Source organism: Paroedura picta, chromosome 18, assembly GCF_049243985.1.
Source record: "Paroedura picta isolate Pp20150507F chromosome 18, Ppicta_v3.0, whole genome shotgun sequence".
In the NCBI taxonomy this organism is placed as follows: Eukaryota; Metazoa; Chordata; class Lepidosauria; order Squamata; family Gekkonidae; genus Paroedura; species Paroedura picta.
Genome location: NC_135386.1, coordinates 18,888,071 through 18,910,963, shown reverse-complemented (window position 1 = coordinate 18,910,963; position 22,893 = coordinate 18,888,071). Strand labels below are relative to the sequence as shown.

General features: G+C 52.0%; 1 protein-coding gene and 1 long non-coding RNA gene across 10 annotated transcripts in view; one reads left to right on the top strand and one right to left on the bottom strand.

Annotated features, from left to right (window-relative positions):
- Positions 1-22,893, bottom strand: part of FRMD5 (FERM domain containing 5) — a 72,812-nt gene that overhangs the window by 49,319 nt on the left and 600 nt on the right. For 4 of the 9 annotated variants that reach the window (XM_077318252.1, XM_077318256.1, XM_077318250.1 and 1 more), the window contains exons 2-4: positions 22,639-22,797; positions 21,964-22,047; positions 20,761-20,848 (exon numbers count right to left, since the gene is read on the bottom strand). Coding sequence is in view for 1 of the 9 variants with exons in the window: in XM_077318245.1 (XP_077174360.1) it covers positions 14,207-14,308 (102 nt within the window). In the remaining 8 variants the exon portion in view is untranslated. Of the gene's footprint in view, positions 1-14,206; positions 14,495-14,967; positions 15,068-20,760; positions 20,849-21,963; positions 22,048-22,638; positions 22,798-22,893 lie in introns of those variants that run through there. The other 5 variants (XM_077318246.1, XM_077318244.1, XM_077318249.1 and 2 more) reach the window with 5 other exon arrangements.
- On the top strand, positions 14,588-22,659 carry LOC143828069 (uncharacterized). The gene is made up of 3 exons (XR_013227494.1): positions 14,588-14,867; positions 16,658-18,382; positions 21,989-22,659. It is a non-coding gene; the product is annotated as an uncharacterized LOC143828069 (long non-coding RNA).

Here is a 22,893-nt window from a genome sequence, read left to right as displayed (position 1 = left end):
CTATGGAGAGAGGCGAGCAGGGGAGTTCAAGAAGACTACAGAGAAGTCGCCTCCCCTTCCCAGCCAGGCCCCCATCTCAAGATTCCCTTGGGACCCAAAACTGCCTAGGATCCATGTCACGGCTTCCCTGGGTGTCAGAAAGAAGACCTGTCGTGAATCAAGAGCTGGCAGGTTTCTTTCCACTCTACCATGAAGCCAGCCCTCTTAGCAAGAACCCCTGGCTGGCTTGGGCACAACAGGATGCATAAGGAAGCTGTTCTCACTGGTCATCAGAATCATTATTTGCACCCAGTTTGCCTGCTTGGGAGCAGCGTGGCTCAGGGTTCAAACAACTGCTCAGCATGCAGATGGATCCAAGCTCAATCCCAAATGTCTCCCGTTTTCAAAGGATCTGGTGCAGAAGACGTGCAAGGTGCCCCAGGCCTTGCAGAGCCCCACTGTGCTTGGCAGACCAATGGGCTGATCCAGGGCAAGGCAGCTTCACGGGCCCATCACACGTTACGAGCCACAGCAAGGCAGCCATGTACCAAAGAGACCTGTGGGCATCACACACTGTGCTTTTAACAAGATGGCTTGTGCATTTAAAGAGACGTGTTTCTCAGCAATAAAACAGCAACCAGCAATCGAAAAAGGACGGGGAGGGAGTTTTCCCTTGTTTATCACACAAACAGCACCAGATGTAGGCTTTAAATTGGTTCTTTTTGTACAGAACTGTCTAAAATACAAATCAACCCTCAAAGGACTAAGTGAAACGCTTGTTTTCCCATTCATACACAGGTGCTGGATTGGAATATTTTATACTTCTCCTTTTAGTCTTAGATGAGAGCAATTCTAATGGGAAAAGAAAGCTTTGTTAAGACAAATGAATTTTTGACACTTGCCTAAAAGAAATCGTACAGCTTCAATTTGGGTAGTGGGGGGGGGGAGAGGAGGCTGAGGTGGCAGGAAAAAGGAAAAAGGGGGTCTCTCTTACAACTCACAGGTCTGCTTACAACTCACAGTTGCGGCCTCTTTTGCAGCCTGACGACATGCAGACAGGAACGGTCTCACAGCAAGCAGATATCAAATGGTATCAAACAGAAAGCAATCTGGACATGCTTGGCCAGGTTTGCTTCGAAGGCCCACGAGCCCAAGTGAGCGCCGGTATCTCTCCCCAGCTTCTCAGTGTGTGCTGGAATGGACAACTCACTGCCAGGCCGACCTTGAGCTCCACCCAAGGTCATTTGAGCCTGGCTCCTGGCCACCAAGGTAAAGATAAGTTTGCTTCCTGCCTGCCCCTGGCAGTCATTCCTTTCTCTTGAATGCTCAACTCAACTCTGCCAGGGGAAAAGTAAGCCTCTTAAGTGCCCCTGCCACACCCAAAATCGTCATCTATCGAACGTGGTTCCTGCTTCTGGCAAAATTGCTCACTGACCCCCGTGCACTTCAGACGCTTTCTGAAAGCCAGGATGAGAAAGGTTCCCAGTTCAAACTCCTGGTTCAAACACAAGGAAGTTGAGCCTCAGAAAACTTTCCTGGGCAGATTGAGGAAAGCAGCAGGAACCATGTCCGAAAGGGGTGGAGGGGGACACAGACAATCTCACAGGGAACAAGGGGAACAGGCCAGCTTCTCAACCTTTCCTGATCATGTGCCACCTGCTCATCAGTCACTTCTCACCATGGCAACAAGCACATTCCTCAAACCTGCCTGCTGCAAATGGTGGGCGCTTCAAAAGGAAACATCTCAGGGGCTTCAGATTTGGGGCCTTTACACACTACTGGGGGAGAGGGAGGATCAGGGTGCAAACGAGAGATTTTTACTTAGGCTGGGGTGTGTGTGCAACTGGCAGCTTAAAAATAATCACGCATTAGCCAGACACCACCTCGAAGGGCCAAGGGGGTCTCCACAGGGGTTGAAAGGTACAGAAAGATGGCAAACTTGCACCATCCAAATCTTCCCCTCATCCTCTCGTTTGCTGGGCGGCTTCATGACAGCCACCCTTGGTAATATGGGGGTGGTCTCTCAGGGATGCAGCACAGATCCCGTGAAGCCCTCCAAGCCCCCTCAAGCTTGGCGGTGGGTGGGTGGGTGGGTGGGTGTCCTGCAGGGGCCAAAGTTCCTGCCTTGGGTGCTGTATGGAGGAGGCATGGCCCAAGAGCAGAGGGCTTTCAAAGGACCATTCCATGCAGCTAAAGGATCTCTTCTCCACATCTGGCGGGAAGCAGAACGGAAACGGGGATTCCATAGCAGACTTGATACGGTTCTGCTGTACAGACACAACCAACGCCCCTCTTCTCCCTAGAATACCTTTTGACTCACTTCTTGTCCTCACTCGGGAATTCTTGGCTAATTTGGTATTCCTAATCCTTTGGGATGGAGAGCAGGATAGTCAGGTGCTGCTTTTCTCTTTATGGCCAGCCATGTTCACTGCTTAAATGTGTCTTTCTTTACACTTGAAAAAACCAAGCGGGAGTAGCCTTGGTTGCCTACGAAGTTTTTTAAAAAGGTATCTCCCCCTTCAAGAATTGATTATTTACAATTAATTGAGCCATAAAACAATTAAGAAAGGAAGGGAAATTTAAGGGAGAGGAGCCCCAGGAAACCACAGCAGCACTTTGGCGCTGAGCAGCCTGAAGAGCGAAGGAAAGGCATTGCGCCGGTTTGCTTTTTAGTGGTGACAAAGCAGGTTTTTAAGAACAAAGGCAGAAATCACTGGAATGCAACAAGTTGCCAGTGTCATTCTTCTGGGACAGGCAGGATGGGCAAAGAATGGCAATTTCATACTAATCAGGGATTGTGAAAAGTGTGTTGTTTATACAGCAAGAACATTTGAAAACCCAGAGCCCGGGACAGCTGTGCTTCCCTCTTCCCTCCATTTCAGGCACAAAGCAGTCTCCAGGGGACGGCACAGCCAGCTGCTGGTGCAGTCAATGAAAGGGAACCGTGCTCCTGGCGCTTCTGAAAACACAAGGAGCAAACAGGACAGACTGCCAAGTTTACGAGTAACATTTTAAGACTCCACAGGTTATTTGACAGCAAATCACCTAGCATGTGGAATAAAAATGCAATAAATAAATACAAACAAATTTATTCCCAGCCTCATCCCACTGTACCCGCTGGGAGAAGCCACCACTATGCTGGGACGGGTGGCTGGGAAAGGGGCAGGCCCTCACCACATCCAGAACGGAGCCAATAAAAGCCCCCTGCTGTTCTGTGTGAGAGAGAAGGGGGGGGGAGACCTCAGACACAGCTCCTTGTCTGTGAAAAGCCACCCCCTCTCCCCCACACGCCACCAGGCCTGCGAGGAACTCCCGGCATCAATACAGCCGGCCGGCTGGGCAGGAGAGGAGACTCAGTCAGTGGGGGAGGTGGGAAATGGGAGGGGGGGGGCTGCAAATCTGGTATAAACGGTCCTCTGCGCATGAGAGTGAATGGCGCTTTTGTGCCTTGCACATTAGTCTGTTTTGTTCGCCCGCCAGTGGCCTTCCCATACGGCTTGTTCCAGAAAGCTCGCCAAGTCATCCCTTGCGTAAGAGAAGCTGGCAGCGGGGAGAGGCAGACATCTTGGGAGAGGGGTGGATTTTCACGCGTTGCCCCACTACAGAGGCCTGCCTGGCACGGTTCAGGAAAACAGCCTCTCCGACAGAACAGAACCTCCCCGGGTGGAAAACAGCTTCCTACAACAAGTCATCGGAATGTGCTGCCATCAATAGGTGGAAATTGAGTTGGGGGGGGAGGGGGAGCTTTGGGACTGGCAGCACAAGGAAGGGGAGAAAATTTGGAAATCCAATTTTTTAAAACATCTTAGCACACTGGAATGGGCTGAACTGTTCCTTCAAGATAATCAAAAGAATTTCCTTAATGGCTGTCTCAATCCAGAGGTCAACTGTCTCTGGCAAAATCGGCTCTGAAAGCAGAAGCAGAATAAGCCCCCTCCCCAATACATGCCTAATGGAGGGGGGGGAGGTTCCAGTGATGCCGCTGCTCTCCCACACCAGCACTGGGGGGCAATTTCCACTGGTTCCTCCAGTCCCCCACTTTGGGGAACGACAAATAAGGACTCAGTGGGAGGGGAAGGTGGACCCCCGTCTTCCGCCTCCAGTCCTTCACCCAAGAAAACACACGGCACAAACAGACCTCAGGGCCGGCTGCCCCTGGCCTAATGAGGCTTGTGACCCTGCTTTTTGCAGGGATGCACAGCCCCTTTGAGACTGTGCAGTGGGTTACCAACCTCCAGGTCCCAACAGAGGGTGGTTCACTTTGGAAGGTGGACTGCACAGCGCAACCCCCCAGTGAAGCCCTCCCCTCCCCCAACCCCGCCCTCAGGCTCCATCCCACCCACCTCCAGGTATTTCCCACCCTGCAGCTGGCCACTCTGCTAGGCTAGACTGGCATTGCTCCGGAGGGCTTTCAGAGGACAACCATGTCTTGGAGAGATTTTGGAGCCATGCTGGGGCTTTTTGATGGTGTCAGTGCAATACCCAGAGTTTTGCCTTGGAGCTTGTGCTTGGACCCTCTTTGGACAGGAAAGGTATACTGAAAATACTTCACACATCAGCAGCCAGCTAACAGCCACTGGGCCAGCCTCCACAGCTCCATCTGGCCCAAGGGAATAACCACCCCCCTTCTGGTCTGAGGTCATGCAAAGGCTGCACCCTTTAAGTTCTTCTCCAAACTAAAGAGGCTAGATACTCATAAGAAGAACTCTCATGTGCCACTTTTCTCTACCTGGAGGAGTCTCAAAGCGGCTTCCAGTCGCCTTCTCTTTTCTCTCCCCACAACAGACACCCTGTGAAGGAGGAGAGGTTAAGGGATCTCTGATATTCCTGCTCAGTCAGAACAGCTTTATCAGTGCTGTGGCAAACCAAAGGTCACCCAGCTGACTGCATGTGGGGGAGCAGGGAATCAAACTCGGCTCGCCAGATTAGAAGTCCACACTCCTAACCTCTACACCAAGCTGGCTCCCCAGCAGCACCTGAAAAACTAACAACGTTGGTGGCAGGGTAGGAGCTCTTGCCCCTGCAGGACTCCCAAAAGCTCCTCTCCTGCCACAAAATGTGGTAGTCTTTAAGGTGCTCGTGGACCCTTGCTCTTTTCTGCTGCTGCTGCTACAGACAGACTAACACAGCTTCCCACCTTGATCTTGCACAGAACCAGCCGCTGATCCCCACCCCACCCCAGGAGAACCAGCTGGCACCTGCAGTACAGGTGTACGAGGGGAGAGACTGCAAATGTGCCTTGAAGGTAGCTGTAATACCGCCCACTGTGATCTTGCAGGTCTTGGTATAATGACTACAGAAAACTGGAGGTGGAGGTAGAATTTAGATTTCTTTCTGGAAGCTCGTTATACTTCAAGGACAGGCAACGATGCCCCCGTGAGGTTCCTTTCTGCCTCTTCCCCCAGGTTTCCCTTGAAAGGCCTGCCCACAGCTGCTTTATTGAAACACACTTCATTAGACCAGCTTCAAGTGGGTTTGACACACGTGGTGCACTCCTAAAGAGGATCTACGCAGCTCATGCTTCGTACAGAGCAGCAAAATGAGACTCTTTTTCCAAGCAGCTTTGCTGGTGGGGACAGGCAGCCTTCATCCCCTGCCAGCTCAGGGCTCCCCTGGACAACGCTCCTCAGAGTTCAAAAGCAGAAGCCAGGTCCCCAGCCTGTTCCAGACCTCACTCTGGTACCTGCATGAAAATGCTTCTACTGAGAATTATCCCAGGACAAGAACAGACTTGCAATGATGGCAGCCAGGCAACGTGAGCAGGGGACCTGACAGGCAACTCCCACACATTACAAGGGGGAGACAAAGCGATCGGAGAACGACTGAGCCGCAGTCAGAGGAAGAGGCCAGGCCCGTTCAGACAGCCCGGAATGACCCAGGAGCTGCTGACTGGTGGCTTCGCACTCTGCCCACTCCAGTGTCACACAACCTCCCAGGAACACAGGAATGCTTTTCACGAGGACACAAAGAGGGAAGATGCCTCCGCACAGCAGCCCCCCCCCCTTCTGGGTTGCAGTTTCATCTCCGTGAAAGGGGCGACAGAGGCATTTAAAAGAGGAAGGCAGTTTGTCAGCTTACCACTGAGAATTCCTGGAAGGTGACAGACATCTTCCCTCCCTTCCAAAGGAAACCCTTGACCAGCTCAGGGCCCACGAGGTTTCTGTCTCCGGGCTCTCTGCAGCCACGCAGCAGCTGAGGGGAATGGCTTCTTCAAAAGAAAGGAGAGTCCAAGTCGCCTCCGCACCTCCCAGCCATTTCCCCAACCCAGGCAAGTCCCCCATTCCTGCTGCTCTCTGCTGCACCCGATCCAGATTGAGTCTTACGGCAATTTCTGAAAATCATCTGCTGCTGAAACGGCGTCACCGACCAGGGGATGAACCTGTGGACAGAGTCAGCTGCAAGGGCACAAAGCATGTGGTGCAGCCCCGCTTCCCATGCTTGCCAAGTTCACCCTTCTGGCCTCTGCTTTATGTGCCCCATTTGTGTGTCTGCCACACTCCGTGTTTTATACTCTGGAGAGCTGCCTGAGAAACCCCCACTTGGGTATTCGCTGAGGCCTGAAACACCAGAGCATCTTCATGGGTCCGAGAGGTAATTTATTGCTTCTGGCAACAGAGACGTGGAAGGCCTCACAACCCACACATGCTCTGCTCTCCCCCAGGCCAGACTCCCAGCTCAGGCTCTCCTGAAATGAGCAGCACCTTCGCCTCCATCACCAAGGAAACCCCACCTTTGTTCCCACAGCCACCCTGGGCTCACCACGCACCCTGGAATGCCGACTCTTCTTTCTTTCAGGATCCATAGAATACAGACAAAGGGAATGCCATGGAAGAGTGCAAGTCGGGGTCAACCCATGGACACGTCTCTCCAAGGAGATTTCCATTGCCCAGTTTTGCAGAAAGCGTCTTCTGGTCACCCGTCTCACGAAAGCAGACTAGACCACTAAAACGGAGTCCATGCCACTTCTCCAGCCAATAAATAACAAAGGGGAATGGCAACATATTAAATCCAGTTAGAGAGACCAAAAGCACAGGCCATAATCAAGACTTCGGAGCTGATGCAGAATGGAGGCAGGATCCATTTCCCCCTCCATTGGCTAGTGAGGAGAATCCTGTCATACGCGGCCTGAGGCGGCTAGCCAAACCTTGCATGCCGAGGGCACCGTGGCCTTTCGGATCCTTGCTATGACCAGAGGCCTTTCTCCTGCCTGCTCGACAGCTGCTCAGCATCGGTCTCCAAGACGACCTGAACCGAAGTAATATAGCAAAGATCTGTGTCAGAATTCCAAAGCAGGCTCAAAAAGGTTGGGGACTCCTGCCCTGCACAGTCACCATAATTGGGCTGCAACCTGTTGGCACTTTGTGTGCATATGCACACATTGGAGTACGACTGAACTGGTCGTTGGTTTTATCTCACGGCACCACTGGGTGTATTGGCAAGGTGACACTGCCTGGATTCCAACAGAGAATTGATGGGGAGGCAGGATAGAGCGACTAGTGCAAAGGCAATGCCCTTGCGGAGGGAGTAGGCCGAATTCCTGCCCTCCCTTGGGAAACAGCGCTGGGAAAGAAAGGCCGCCAAGGATGCCAGAGAGTCCCTGCCAGCTGGAGCAGGCTGTCGTCCTGCTCCATTCCTCCGCAAAGCTGGCTCCTGGGACAAGAGTGAGAAGGTGGGATTGCTCTTTCCAGGAAACGAAGCACTGCTTTCCAGCGAGAACCCAGAGAAGCACCTGCACGGCTCATTCGGCTCTCAGCGGGGAAACACCTACTGGGCGCAACATCACATCACCCCGCACCTCCCTCCGTGTTCATCCTCACATGGACCAGCGATCATGCCAGCACGGCACTGCTGCTTCTTTGTGCCATTTCTGGGACGCTCAGGGAATGCCAAGGCCTAGATGTCAAGGAAACGGACTTGGTCAGGCCCAAGAAGTCAGCAGGCACCAGTCAGAAGTTCTGAGGGAGAATGGGGCAGGGTGGCTTCCGACGCTCTGTCCAGAGGCTTGAGCAAACCCCAGCGGGAGGCTGCCACGTGCCACTCAGAAGCAAAACATCTTCTGCCTTACTCCGCTCCCAAGAGGCAGCTCCGGCAACAGAGCTTGTGAGCCAGCCTGTGCACGTGCGTGTCCCGGTTTCCCAGTCTCTGCCTTCAGTGACCAGCTGGCAAAAAGCCCCTCGAGATGGTGGCGGAACGCCCCAAGACCGGCCAACGCCAGGGTAATTGGAAGTGGCATTTGTCAAAGCATTTCCGTAATTGGCATGATCATTCTTACAGCCAGGCTGTAAGAATGTTTGCGTGTCACTCTGCAAACTTTGTAATTTGAGTGACAAGTTGCTACCTTCTGGGGGAAACAGTCCCATGCCTGATGCTCACAGAAGACACAATGCATAAAGTATGTAGGGTCAAGGTACGCCTCAAACGCTGAGTCTTCTCTGCAGCAGAACAGCCCTGATGTTCCCTGGCCGCTTTCCAGAAAGGAAACTTAGAGCAGAGGTCTGTCCCACAGCTCTTCTCACGTCGGTCACTGTGCCTCGTATCCTGCCACATCAGTGCGTTCGCAGGTGTGTCTGGAAAAGGCTCAGGGATCCTTGAAGTGTGGGCTGTTCTTAGCTGTGCTGCCGAAGCAGGAATGTAATTGACCTTTCAGCTTTTTGATCCTTTATGCTGATCAAAGCTGGGCAAAAAGAAATGGGCGGAACAAAAGCTTGGCATCTCAGGGTGCCGAATAAATGCGAACTCCTCATGCACAACCTTCCCCTTCCATTCCGATCAAGACTCACTTTTACTGAGCAGGGGAGAAGGCGGCAGGCCTGGCTTCCTCTGAAGCAGCAAGAGGCAGGGCTGGGCCACGCGGGCAGAAGCACCTACCAATCCAGAGCCATGGGCCCACGCGTGTTCCTGCACCACGACAAGGGAAGTCCCAGAAGAAAGGCACACAGGTCCGATGTGGCGAGAGAGAGGGAGGACGGGAGGCACTACTGGGCATGACACTGCCCCATTGGCAGAAGCCGTTTCTATGCGGGTCATCTGCCCCATGTTCATCCCTGTTGGGGAAGGGGGCTTCTTCCTGCTCTCCACCCCACCCCTGCATCATGGCATGTTTCTGCACTGCCCAGGAAAACCCAGCTTTCCTCCAATCTCTCACACCCTGACTTTGTGGCAGTGTTTTGGGAAAGATGGCTGCAGAGCCTGCAAAGTTTGGGCTTTAGCATCTGGATGCCATCATCCCTTCTCCCTCTGGCTCTCCCAAGGCAGCCATTTCCTCCCCCAAGCCACTGGAGGGAGAAGCAGGGCCGGAAGGAATAGAGCAAGATGCGCCACACTGTGAGGATCTTCAATTGCCCGGAAAAGCAAACTCTTCACTTTAAAGCACGGATTTTGTTTACTGAGCAGGAAAGTACACTCATTCACACAGTGGCAAAACTGGGGCCCAAGATACAGGTCTTCACATGTATTCCCCTCCTGCCCCTCCCCAACCCAAAAAGTGGGAGATCTTCACATAGTGGAAGCACTCAGATCAGGGGCTCGGCTCCAGGACGGGTGGGGGCAGAGCAAATGGTGAAAGGGGGAGGGGAGGGGAGGAATGCAGGGAGGGAACACGAGGGGCTACAAACTAGGCAGAAGGGACAGGATGCCCCCAATTCCTGCAAGTCTGCATTCTACATAGCGAACTACAGGAACATCACTAAACCATGGCAGAAACGACTGGACTCTGACACACAGATTCTTTGAATTCAACTTTCATTTTCTAAAACAGCAACTCTCTAGCCCCTCCTACTGTGGAGATGTACAGGGAAAGGCACCTCTATGCACTTTAATCCCACACCCCAAAGCTGAGAATGTCAAGAACCTGGGACACTTTTGGTATAAAAACATATTCAATTTTAAAAACAGAAGAAACATTCCTGGCGACCCGGAGGAGGAGGGAGGGCCACTGCTAGGGGGCCGGGGCAGGAAACCTGCGCGTGTGTGGAGGGGACCCCTGCCATGTGGAAGCCTCATTGCCACTGCACAGGTGCCGACAGCAGCACGAGGAACAGAGGAAACCACATAAGCTCCTTCTTCCCCTGTGGGAGAAAGCAAGAGTCCTCAGAGACAAAGGAAAGTGGCTCCAGCCACTGAACCAGCAACTGCCTCCAAAAGTTGCCAAAACAGGAAGAGGAAGGTAACAGCAACCAAGCCCAGGTGAGGCCTAGAGAATCAAACCCCAGCGCCTGCTGGGCTCCAGGAGCCCCAGGAGCCCATTGCAGCGATGGCTCAGCTGCACTTCTCCAGCGGCCGCTGACAGGCCCGCGTGGCTGTTTCACTGCCTGCTGCAATTTCATTTCCGATTCTATGGAGACAGTGACCAACTTAATGAGGTCACGCTGTAATCTGGCTGGATTTGGGATGGAGTTCTCCTCCAGGGGTGGCCTACATAAGGCTCAAATAGAGCCAGGGGTCTTCAGTGAAAGAGACCGCTACGGAGACCAGCCTCCTGCGCCTGGCACAGTGGCTCGCCCGTGTGCTTTGGATATTCCTATCTTAATCAATAACAGTTACCCTATTGTTTCTACAGTATGCTGGGGCCACACTCTTGGAGCTCTTCCCCCCTCCCCTTTAAGAATGACTTCACTTCCACTCGCTGTCTTACAGGGACAATTTACGGGCCAAGAAAGAGGATCTGGAGTTTGCAGTGGTGATAGGTCTTCAGTAGAAACTGTTTTGCTTTTCTTCTTTCTCTGAGGAAGCGATCCAGATTGGAGAAGAAAATTTCTGGATCCTCATCTGAATAAGACTCTTCTAACTATCATTTAATGACTCTGTTAGCGGACCTGGATTTTGCAATCGTTATCATGTTAATGTTGTTCAACCAATTACTGAATCATTGTTATTAGTTACTGCTGTTGTTTTATTAGCTGTCATTACTGAGTTATGCTGAACTTATTCTACATTCCCTCACGTTCTATGGAAACTGGCCTGAGCCACAAGGGAGAGCGGTATATAAATATTTTCTTTTGTTATACCGCTGTCTTTTTGTGGGGTATCAAGGGCACTCAAACGTAAGCGCATAACCATTATCAATGCACAAAATGAAATTGTACAGAAGCCTGCAAATTGTGAAAGCCAACTGCAACCCCAGATTGCCTACGACAACTTCGTCTGCTGCTAGTAACTCTTCCCAAACATGCCAGATGCCCTACAGTATGAGTGCCACTTGCACACTGCATGGCATACAAACCTTTTGGGAGGGACGGGGGGGGGCAGGACTGCTTCGTGTGCTTGGGGCAAGGTGATGCTTGCAGGTGAGAATGGATGGACAGGGCTTCAGCTTGGGGGGAAGGGGAAGCAGGTCTCTGGACACAGCCCAGGGTCTGTGTTGAGGGGAGGGGGTGCTGTGCAGCCTTTGTGCTCTCTTTGTTCTCCCCTTAATGCTCTCAAAAATTTCAAATGTTTTTGAAAAGTTGTCAGTGGGTTGAGTCCAGCACCAGCATGCGGCCAGCCTCATGCCTTTCTAGAGGCCCATAAACAGGCCAGAAAAGTGTCAGATATATTGCCTCTGCCCATGGAGATCTCACCTACCATGGCAAGGCTGCATGATTTGGGGAATTCATTCCTGGAGATTTAAATTGCAATCTGAAACAGAGTTAGACACTTCTTGGCATACTGACTTTGATGAAGCTAGTCAGTGTAGCCCTGTTTAGGGTGCTGCTGATAGTGATAGCCACTAAACTGGAACAACATTTTGAAACAGAGGTAGACAACAACTGGAAAAGTGTTCATGGGACTCAATTGCCATCCTTTCCCCTCAGGGTCTGCTGCAACATCCCTCACGGCATGCTCCCCCCCGACACACACCAGCAATAGTGCAGCCTGACAAAACGCATGGGCCTCTCAGCCCCCATTTTCTCACCCCTCAGGGTTGCCCTGATCTAAGCCATGTTCGTGGATCACAGCATATCCTAAGGGTCCGTGGACTGTTCTGTACACCTGTCTGGCCCTTGAGGCTCTCAGGAATTGTTGATCCTGCCCCCACCCCTTCAAATAGGCTGCCCCCATGTTGGACTATCCGGATTTGCAAAGGCACACCGACTGCCAGGTTCTGTCGCTGTGCGCCACCCCCAACCAACTGCAGCAGAAACCCAAGTAAGTGCAGGTCACACACATTTGCCCTTTTAATCACAGAACCATCTTTGCTAAACTTTTAATCTGCACAGCCATTAAGCGTTCAGATTACACAGCCATTAAATGTTCAAATTACGCCCTCCAAAGCCTATTGTTCTTGCCCAATTAAAACTGTGAAATACCATACAGAAACTGCAGCCCTTCTACACACGGATACTGTCAAAAGGCAATGCAGAACAGACATGCAGAGGCGCCCCATGAAAGAGAATCCCCGAATCCGAGGGCAGCAGGAGAGGCGTCTGCATTTTCTAGGCGGGTGACCTTCAGAATTCCTCACTAGTCCCACAGCCTTCGCAGGCAGTAATGCCTCTCGCTCGCGAAACAACAGGCTGCCTCTTTATGTGCACCTCCATTCCTAATGGCCTAGGAATGCTTCTGCTTAGGAGGGCAGGAAACCAGCAGCACATCCAGGCTCCGTCTCTCTCCATCTACCCAGAGCAACCATCCAAGGATGAGAGTGACATCAGCTAATTATGGCTGCTCTAAGAAGGCGCTTTTCTTCCTTCGCTGTGCACCAGCACAAAAACCAATCAGGCCATTTACACGCAGGACACACCAGTGTTTCGCCTGGCAATCTTCCTGAGCCTCCTTTGTCAGCCAGATTCACAGCACTCCGCTCCTCTGAGCCATATTCTGGCAACCTGTCCGTATTCTCGGTCACACAGCTAACATGACAAAGAACCGATCCCGTATTGATAGATTCAAATGGGTCGCCGTCTTGCTCTGAAGTAGCACAATAAAAACAAAGTCCAGTCAGGCACCTTTAAGACCAACAAACATTTATTCAAGGCGGGAGTTTTCGAGTGCAAGCACTCTTCCTCAGACTAAGGAAAAATCTTTGTTGGTCTTAAAGGTGCTACTGGACTCTGATTTTATTTATCCCGTATTGAGTTCAGGAAAAAAAAATCCATCAGGAGTTTAAGCCAAATGAGCAATCAATAGTGGCTGTGTGAGAGGAAGGGAAAAAAAAACACATCCATCCAGAGGAGAGCAAACATTTCTGCACCAAGGCAAGCCATGTGGGAAGTCTAAACCTCTTGTGTTTCACCGTTTAAAAAACCCTGCCTTCTAGAGCCAGCTGCTGCATGCAGGACCACAGTTCTGACTGGCACCTGTGCCACGCTGGACTCACCAAGAACTAGCAGATGCAAACCAAGGGTGAATTGAAGCCTGGAGGGAGGCATTCCGCCATCCTTCCAAAATCTGTCTCACATGGATCCCAGCCTATAAACTGCAGCAGCAATTGCAGCTCCAGGGGAGGAAGAAACGGAAGCGGGCCGGCTCTTGAAAGCGGTTTTCAACTTTGCAGAATTTACACAGGGCCACGTTGCAGGGAACTAGGGGGGAGGGAGCGGCCGCTTTTCTGAGTCGGCAACATTTGGGCCTTTGTGTGCTGGATGTTCGGCCTTGAGAGATGGCCCTTCGGATCTGGCAGCGCATAATGCGGGGCGGCCCAAGGCGGCCCGGGGTTTTGCGCTCTCCGATGCTGTCTGGGCTGCCCTGCAGGCTGCATACCGGCTTCTGCTTCAGGGCCATCTTGCAAGGCACACAAAGGCCCAGGGCGGCAACAAAGTGAAGAGTGATGACCCTCCCGGCACGGCACGCAGCGTGCCCAAGCCAAGGACCAGATTAATCGGAAGAAATACCTCAGCAGCTCCCCCCCCCCCGCCCGCCCGCCACACACACCAATCGTCCACCTACTGTGAGCCTCTTCCTCACATTGGGCTACTGATGAACAGGGCATACCAATTCCAATGGAAATGTAACAATAGGCTCCTGGTCCTCTAGGGAAACTGACAGATGCTGCAGTTGCATATCAAGTAGAGCGGGTGCCTGCCTTCTGCCCCCCCCCAAGAAGCTGGCCTGGCTCCCCCCTTCCCTGCAGCGGAATTAGCATCCAGGACTCCTGGGCAGCCCATCCAGACTGGGGCTGGGGGAGCCCCCTGGGGCTGTTCGCCCTGCACGGAGCCGGTGGGAAGAGCAGGCGCCCGGCCAGGGGTCCGCCTCCCCCCGGGACCCCCTCCGCCCCCGCAACCCCCCCCGTCCCCTTTGGGGCTCGGACCTGGATGGTGCAGGAGTACTCGGTGTCGTCCAGCAGGCGGACGGTGCAGCTGCACTCGCGCTCCAGGCTCCTGCTGCTGCCGCTCATCAGCCGGCTCAGCATCTTGGACCGCCCGCCCGCCCGCCCGCGCCCAGGCTCCCTTCACATGGTGGGCGGCGGCGGCGGCGAGGGCTCGCTCGGGCTCGCTCGGGCTCCGGCGCTCCTGCCTGGCTGCCTCGCTTGCTCGCTCCGGCCGGGAGGCACAAAGCGCAGAGCCCGAGCGCGGCCGCCCCTGGATGCGCCAAGGCCGCGCCGCGCCAATCCCGCCGCCGCGCCCCCTCTGACGGGCGGCCGCCACGGCCAATCCGGCCTCGCCGAGGGAGGAGCTTACCGACCCCCCTCCCCCGCCGCCGCCACCGGAGGGAGGGAGGCAGAGAGGGGGGCTGGCGCGGCGGCGGCGGCGGCGGCGGGAACGAGCCCGCGAACAAAGGCAGCGGCGGCACCGTCTGCGCCCTTGCGCCCCAACGCCCTGCCCAGCGCAGCCCCAGGACCCCGCGGCGCAGACCCCCCGGCCCTGCCCAGCCGTGCCCCGGGACCCTCCGCCAGCCCGCGGGGCTCAAGGACGCCGCCCCTCGGCCGACCAAGCGAGCGAGCGAGCCTTCCTGCGCTTGAGGCGCCCCAGGTAGGGCCCTCCACAGCTGCCCACCCCCCCCCCGACCCCCAGGGCTGGCTGTGCAGGACAGGGCCTCGGCCCACCTGCCACACCCCTCCCTTTGTCTCACCTGCCGGGAAGGATGAACCCCACTGCAACAAAAGGCACAGGCAAGACGGGGCCAAATCAGAGGAGGCGGCAGGGAACACTGGCCCCTCCCTTTCAACGGGGTATTCCAAACCTTCATGCCCAGCAGCAAGCAGAATGCTTCACCGTCCCCGGCAGGCACCCCCCACCCCACCCCACCCCACCGTCATGCCCTGTCATGTGTCAGTGTGCTCAAGCACCAGGCTCCACCGTCAGTATGAGGGGCCCTGTCTGCAGGGCAAATGTCCAGTCCCAGAAGTCTGCCTTTAGCTTGCCAGCTCTATGGTCGGGCGACGCCTCCTCTGTGGCTGACACGGGCCACTTCCCCTCAATGCACAGGGCACGCTGTACAGGGATTCCACCAAAATTCACCATAAAAGTCACACGTCGCCAAAAACAAATGTGCCAAGAGAACCCAAACCCCTGAGATCTATCACTTCATGCTTCCACTATGTCACAAAAGCACAGTATGTTTAAAAGCATGGATCCTTACAAGTCTTGCGTTGTTTCCACTGAAATTATTACGTGTCACACCAATGTCCAAGGACAACAACAACAAGAATAATGAAGGAAGCCAAGAAGCCTCTTGAAAGAGAAGACGGAAGATGCCTGGAAAGCCCCAGTCCAGCCAATGGTCCCAGTTGAAGTCTGCAAATCAGATAGGAAAGCGGGAGGAGAAATAACAGGGGAAACACAGGGATATGATGGGTGGGCAACGGAACTCCTCTGGCTTGGCAGGAAGAACTGTGTGGAAGAATGAGGTCCACTGCAGAGTAAACCGCCAGCCTGGAAGGCCACGGGATGGCTGCTCTTGTATTTGGCTTGGTTCTACCGGCAGATTTTCCGGGTAAACGGCAGAGATCCAGGAACTCTGCAAGGAAGGGGGGGGCAACCTCCCTGAGAAACCACCAGGCTCCCATTGCCAGCGTGGGTGGTCTTCCTGCGAGTTTTGCTGGTCCCGGGGCAGCTGCAAACAATCTCTTGACAGCTCAGGCTTCGGAACTGGAGCTTGCAGAAGCCGCCCGGAGCAGGCAGGAGAGAGAAGGGGCTGGCCTGTGCTAGAGGAAGACGATTCAGCAAACCCGGGAGACTAGGAACAGCAATCAGGCAGGCCCTCTTCTCCATCCACGGTGAGGTAGTATCACAGCATTTGACAAGTGCTGGATTTAATTTGGGTCTCATCCAAACGCCTCGTGGCATTTCTTGCTTTGAACTCTGCCCAATTCTTCCAGTGTCTGATTCTGAAGAGCCAGCCGGAGTCTTACCGTCCTTTCTGCTCCGGCACACGACTGCCCATGTGCACAGAACACACGCTGTGCCTTTCTCCGGCCTAGTCTTACCACAGCACGATTGCCAACTAGAGGGCAAGAACTCTTCTGGAGCTGCTGATGGGCAGGCAGATTTCATCTTGGGCTAAAAGATCAGCTAAAAAGGGCTACCCAATAACCTGGAGGACCCTGAGAACGTGGTGGGAAGTGGTCCCTCAATGATAGGTAGGAATCAATCCGGAAACCTTCCCCTCTGAAATCCTACATGCTTTTGTGGGCATTAGCAGAATGTGGCTCCCTTTGTTTTCAGCGATTCTCGGATGTTCTTAACATTTTGTGCCTCCTGGAGTATATAGAGTTTTCCCTGAACTGTATTTTCTCTCTCCCCCCCCCCCCTTCATATAGGAAGCATTCCCAGACTATGCAGGAGCTCTGTAGGTGACCTGGTTTTTCTGTCTTCCTCATCATAATGGGGGTCATTTGCTCAACTATCTGCCGCTCCAGACTAGGATCCCATGAAGAATCCATCTGGAAGTCTCCACTCAGCACGTTTTTCCTCCCCGGAGGCTTCCGCTGGCCGCATTTCTCTCTTGTCTCCACCCCAACTTACTCTTGAGCGGATTCTGCTGTTTCCAGTGTTCCACCCACTCTGGAGCATAGTGGGTGGCAGGAAAGGCCATAAAGCCGTAGCCAACTTATGGCAGCTCCACAGGGTTTCCAAGGCAAGCGGCCAACGGCCTGCCTCTGCACAGCCAAACCCTTAGGGATCCCCCACCCAAAAACTGCTTCATTTCCAAGATCAGGCTAGGCTGGGCAGTCCAGTCAGGGTGGAGCATAGTCACTCCTGACCTTTTTTTTTTTGGGGGGGGGGGTGTCTTTTGGTTACTTTACAAAGTGATATCTTTCTGTACAGATAAGGGAGCCCCCTCATCTACGAGTGGCCCAGTATGGTGGCTTTTGTCATCCCCAAGGGGCCAGACAATTTACCATTAGACACGGGGTGACAAGCAATCACATGTGGGAAATGTCAGAGGAAAGTGACCACCTGAAGCTGCCTCATCCTGAATCGGCCACTGGTCCATCAAGATCAGTATTTACTCGGACTGGCAGTGGCTCCCAAGGCAGAGGTTTTTCAAGCCACCTGCCACCTGATTCTTAGGTCTGGAGGTGCTAGGGACTGAACTGAGGACCATCTGCATGCCAAGCAGATGCTCTACCTCTGAGCCAGGGCCCCTTCAATGCCGGAGAGCTTGCTTTGAGGGAAAGCACAAGGTAGCTGCAGTCAAAGGAGAACTGACTTTAATAAACAAAAAGAGATCCGACTGTTCTCAGAGTTCCCTGACTAGATGATCTCTCGGAAAAAGAAGCCCAAGATGAGCCAGTCTCGAGTCCTGTGAGGATTTATTATGCAAACAAGGAGCCTCTCCCTAGCACAGAAAATGCCTAGAAGTACTTGCTTGCCCCAGATTACACAGAGCAGCTGGTCTCCCCCCTCTGGCACAAGTGACCGGGAAAAGCAACAGGCACTTGAAGCCTCTGCTGCCCATCCTCCCAAGGCCACCTTCAGCCACCGGGAAGAGTCCTTGCGTGCGGATGGTCCAGGAGGAGTCTGCCCCCTAGGAACAAAAGGGTTTTGTGCTACCCGGTGACTGTTTCCTAGGTAGCACATTTCAGGAGTGGGAGAGCAATTCCCCAGAGCCACTGTGGCACAACAATAACATCCAAAGACGGTGGAGAGGGCATCTCGCCCCAGCAGGGCTTCACTTCGTCACCACTGCCTTAAGACACGCACAAAGGAGAGAGAGAGAGAGAGAGTGAGAGCATGCCTCTCCTTTTCCTACGCCTGTCATCAAGCAGAATGGTGGCACAAGAATAAACCCTCGATAAGGAATCGGACTGTCACCGTTCTTCCCGCAGACCATTTGTAAAAACAATTCAACAGCACTGCGCGTTGCAGTGGGATTAAACTCAGAAGGCTTCAGATAAAGCTACCTTGTTCTTGGGAGACCTTTCAGCTCAAAAGGATGCAGAAGGGGCTGTAGGCGAGATTTGTTTGCCTTCGGTTCAAACGGTCATCTTTAAAGCAACTGACATTTCAACTGTCACGCGGACTTGCACGGGTATTCCAAAGTAAGTGGCTCAAGAACAGCAGCTGAAAGTGTAGATTCATGTCACCTTTTTGTCTTCTTTACTGCAGGAGGATGGGTTTTTTGACTGTTATTTCACGGTGTGTACACACGGCTTCTGCTGAAGGTTTCCTTCTTTGTGCTGCTGCTCTCCCCCAAGCTCTCTACCCTGCTGCAGGCTCCACTTCTTTATGTGCCCGGAGGTCCCAATCGTGCCTCAACTCCATGTGCTGGAATCTGCTCTCTGGGTTGGATTTGAGCAGATGTTTTCCTTGTCTTGTTCTGCTTCATCCCTGGCCAGAGGATTAGAGCGGCTGCAAGGCTATATGCTCAGTTTTTGTGCCTATATTTATCATCCTGTTTTCACACTGTCTTTTAAGATCTGCTTCCTTTGCTTTTGCTGGCCTCGAATTTGCTGCATTGGCAAAAAACGCCACTAATCCCTCTTCCAGTGATAAGAGAGGAGCCACAGCCTCACAGCTGCGGGGGCTTAAAGACGCTTTGGGAACAGAAGATGTCCACGTCTTTCTTGCTCTGGGATAGTCCGCCTGATGGCTTCACAGCCTAGCCCCAGTTTGGAAGGGGTTCTAGTCAGTACTTGGCATTATGGGTCCACCCAGAGCTGACCCAAACAAATCGTGCTGGACAATTAAAGATATACCCTGGCACTGGCAAGGCCACCCCGTATTGAGTCTGCCATGAAAACGCTGGAGGGCATCACCTCAAGGGTCAGACATGACTCGGTGCTTGCACACCTTTACCTTTATGCCCATAAAATATTATTATTATTCAATTCATTACCCGCTGACATAAAAAATGCCGTCTCGTGGCAGGTTATAAGCAATAAACCTCCACATGATAATAATAATAATTAGAACTCCCCATTAAACCAGATATACCCCAGTGGCCAAAAACCTACCCTCCCACCCGCAGATCCACCAGCTCCCTCTCCCCAAAATTTGGGTGCTGGCAATCCACTAGCAGGCCTGTTAATGATCTAACCTGGAGGGGCCTATCTGGTCTCCCCATGCTCTGGCCTCAACCAAAGACCTGGTAGAAGAGCTCCATCCTGCAGGCCCTGCGGAACTCAGAGTTCCTGCAGGGCCCTGAGCTCTTCAGGAAGCTCATTCCACCAGGTTGGAGCCAGGACTGAAAAGGCCCTGGCCCTGGTCGAGGCCAGGTGGACTTCCTGGGGGCTGGGTACCACCAACAAGTTAACACCCGCAGAGTGTAAAGTATAGGCTAAACTGAGGAGGGAACCCAAAAATTAGCTCACTGGCTTGTTCCGATTGCTTTGGGAGCAGCAGCTGAAAAGGGGCGAAGCCATTAAAATAGAAAGTGGGCCTAGGAGCAGAACACAAGTGGAGCTGCTGCATGTCAGTGACCAGTGGAATAATAATGAACCTTGCAGAGAGGCTACGAGACTACAATGTCAAATTGCGTTTGCTAAGATGATGGTGGCTGCAATTTGCCCAGCACAAGCTGCCTCCTCGGTGTAACAGCAGGCATCAAACATCAAACAGTTGGCAATAAAAGAAGAATGGCAAATTCATCTTTTGTCTATGTATCTTTGGCACAGAGGGACATCAAGAAACAAGACCTTATTTAACAACTAATTAGAAGAGCTGGAATCACAGAATCATAGAGCTGGAAGGGACCTCCAGGGTCATCTAGTCCACCCCCCTGCACAAGGCAGGAACTCACAACTACCTGCCCAGTTACCCCAGTTTTATGCCCGATTCCTCCCACCAAGAATCTCCAGAATTCAGCCTGGCCTGGAGGGAATTCGCCTACCATACCACAGTGGTGATCAGCAATTCCCTGGGTATGCAAGGAAGGGCCACAAGAGACCAACATGGGCACATCCTGCCCACCCACTCACCATCTGCCTAAGTTCATGAAATCAGCACTTCTGTCAGATGACTTAGCCCCTGCTTTAAAAACTTCCAAAGGAGGAAACCTTACCACCTCCCAAGGAAGCCTGTTTCACTGACGAACAGCTCAGGAACTTTTTCCGGATGTTTAGCCAAAAATTCTTTTGAATTAATTTCAATCCACTGGGGCAACAGAAAACGACTCTGCTCCATCTTATCTATGACAGCCCTTCAAGTATTTGAAGATGGTGATCATATCACCTCTTAGTCATCTTCTCTCCAGGCTAAACAGACCAAGCTCCGTCAACCTTTCCTCATACAAATTGGTCTCCAAACCCCTCAGAATTTAACCCAGAATTTGTGCCCTTGTCAAGTGGGACAGCTACGAAATGATTTTTAAAAACCCTGTAAATATATAGGAAGCTGAACTGACTGTGAGCATCTTCTTAGAAGGGGATCCTTGATTGTGACCTGCTTATGTTCAGGCAAGATATTTTTAGGGACTCACAGAGCTGCTGTCCTTTATCCATGTAGCAGTAATGGATGGTACAGTTTTCTTCCAAGTTAGTCGGTGTTAACGATGCAAAATAGTTACGCTGGAACAAAGAATAAAACAGAAGCAAAAATTCAAATACTATTACTTATGTACTATAATTATAACAAACTAGAGACAGTGTTGAGGTGTACCTCTTTCTAAAAATGAAATGACCTGATAAGTGGCTAAGCGAGGCGCCCTACATGCCTATGTGGCAAGCAGGCCTAACCATGAGCACAGGCAAGCAATACAAACTCTTATCTGTGTTCCTCATCCACTCCCTCCACTGAATTTCCTCTGTATCCGTTCTGAGCCACCTCCATCTTCTGTCAGAAGTTTTATCCTGCTTTACACAACCAGAAGTTTCAAAGTGGCTTACAATCAGTTTCCCTTTCTCTCCCCACAACACACACCCTGTGAGATAGATGAAGCTGAGAGAGCTCTGACAGGACTGCTCAGTCAGAACACCACTATCAGGACAGCGACTAGCCCAAGGTCACCCAGCTGTCTGTCTGTGGAGGAGTGGGGAATCAAACCTGGCTCGCCAAATTAGAAGCCACTGCTCTTAAACCAAGCAGTAAGAGAACAAGCCAAGCAGTTCTGCTCAGAATCCTAATTAGGTCTATTAAACTGAGCTTTAGGATTGCTCGGGAATTCTCTTCACATATTGCATTCTGCCTGGTGGCTGTACAGAGAGAGAAAAATTAACAAAGCATTAACAATTCCTAATATTCCAATGTGCTCTGGCTGGCTCTTCTCATTGTCAATGAGCATTTCTCTTAATTACCGATTTTTAATGCCTCAGTCCTTGTGACTTAATTGATGGGACTTTGGGGGCGTGGAATTATTGGCGTCTATATGATGGTGTACCTCGGTGGCTAGTGCCACCTGCTGGTTAGGAAATATTAAATCGTAGGCTGTATAATCATTAGATTTGTGCAGTTCACATGTGTTCCTGTCTAGCAACCTCTTGGACACATTTCTGTGGTTGCTTTTTTTAAAAAAAGATAACCCCTCCTGGATGCTTTAGGCTGATCTTGCCTTGAGAATGGGGTGGGACTAGATGGCATGTTTGGCCCCTTTCCACTCTAGGATTCTATGTGTTTTCCCTGTGCAGAATGTTTCTCAGATTTACAGCTATCCCTTATGAAGTAGTATTTATTTAAATGTATTTACCTTGCTTTTCCCCTACTTTCCATAGATTCAGAGGGTCGCTGGGTAGCTCTGCAGAAGAACCACCAGATGCGAATCCAGTAGAACCTTAGAGATGAAAAGGAATTTCATGGTATAAGCTTTCAAGAGCCATTCCTCCTTCCACTGGCCTGCTCTTGCTTGAGATCCAGTTCAAATGCGCCTTTTAGTACCTGAGGTCATTTGCCGCTATCAAAGGCCCTGAAATCATCCTTTAGCTTACTCTGAACATTCTTCTCTCCTTGTCAATCATTGCCTCTGGGGGGAACGTCATCCATCCTCCTCTCTCAGTGGGGTACTTGGTGGCGTAGAAGGGCAAAATGTGCAGCTCTTGCCACCAGAAGCCCTTGCCTTTTTGCGGAAGATTAACAACCCAAACAAATTGAAACAGAAAAAGGGAGAGAAAAGGAGAAATAAAAGTAATTCCCCTTCTGTCTCAGAATAGAGCCTGGTTTTGTTTTGAACCACTAACTGTGTTACTTTGCTTTTTGTTGGTCAGTGAAAGTTTGAGTGGTAACCTTCACTAGGTGGTGTTCAAAATGCTATTTCAGAGGAAACGTGTCTTTTTATTTTTATTTGATGGAAAGGTTTCCTTTTTTGGTTTGCATACGAAGCGCTGTCAACCCATTTCTGACTTACTGTACCTTACAAATTACTGACCTCCAAAGGGTCCTCTCATTTACAGCTGTGCTCAGGCCTTGCAAACAGAGGGCTGCGTCTTCCTTGATGGAGCCTGTCCACGGTCTTCCTCTTTTGCTGCTGCCTTCATCTTTTCCCAGCATGACTTGTTCTTTCTAATGACTCCGGTCTTCTCATAACCTAAGCATGGGAACCTCAATTTAGTCATTCAAACTTTAGCATGGGGGCCTCAATTTAGTCATTAAAAATTTAGGGAGCATTGAGGTTTGATTTGAC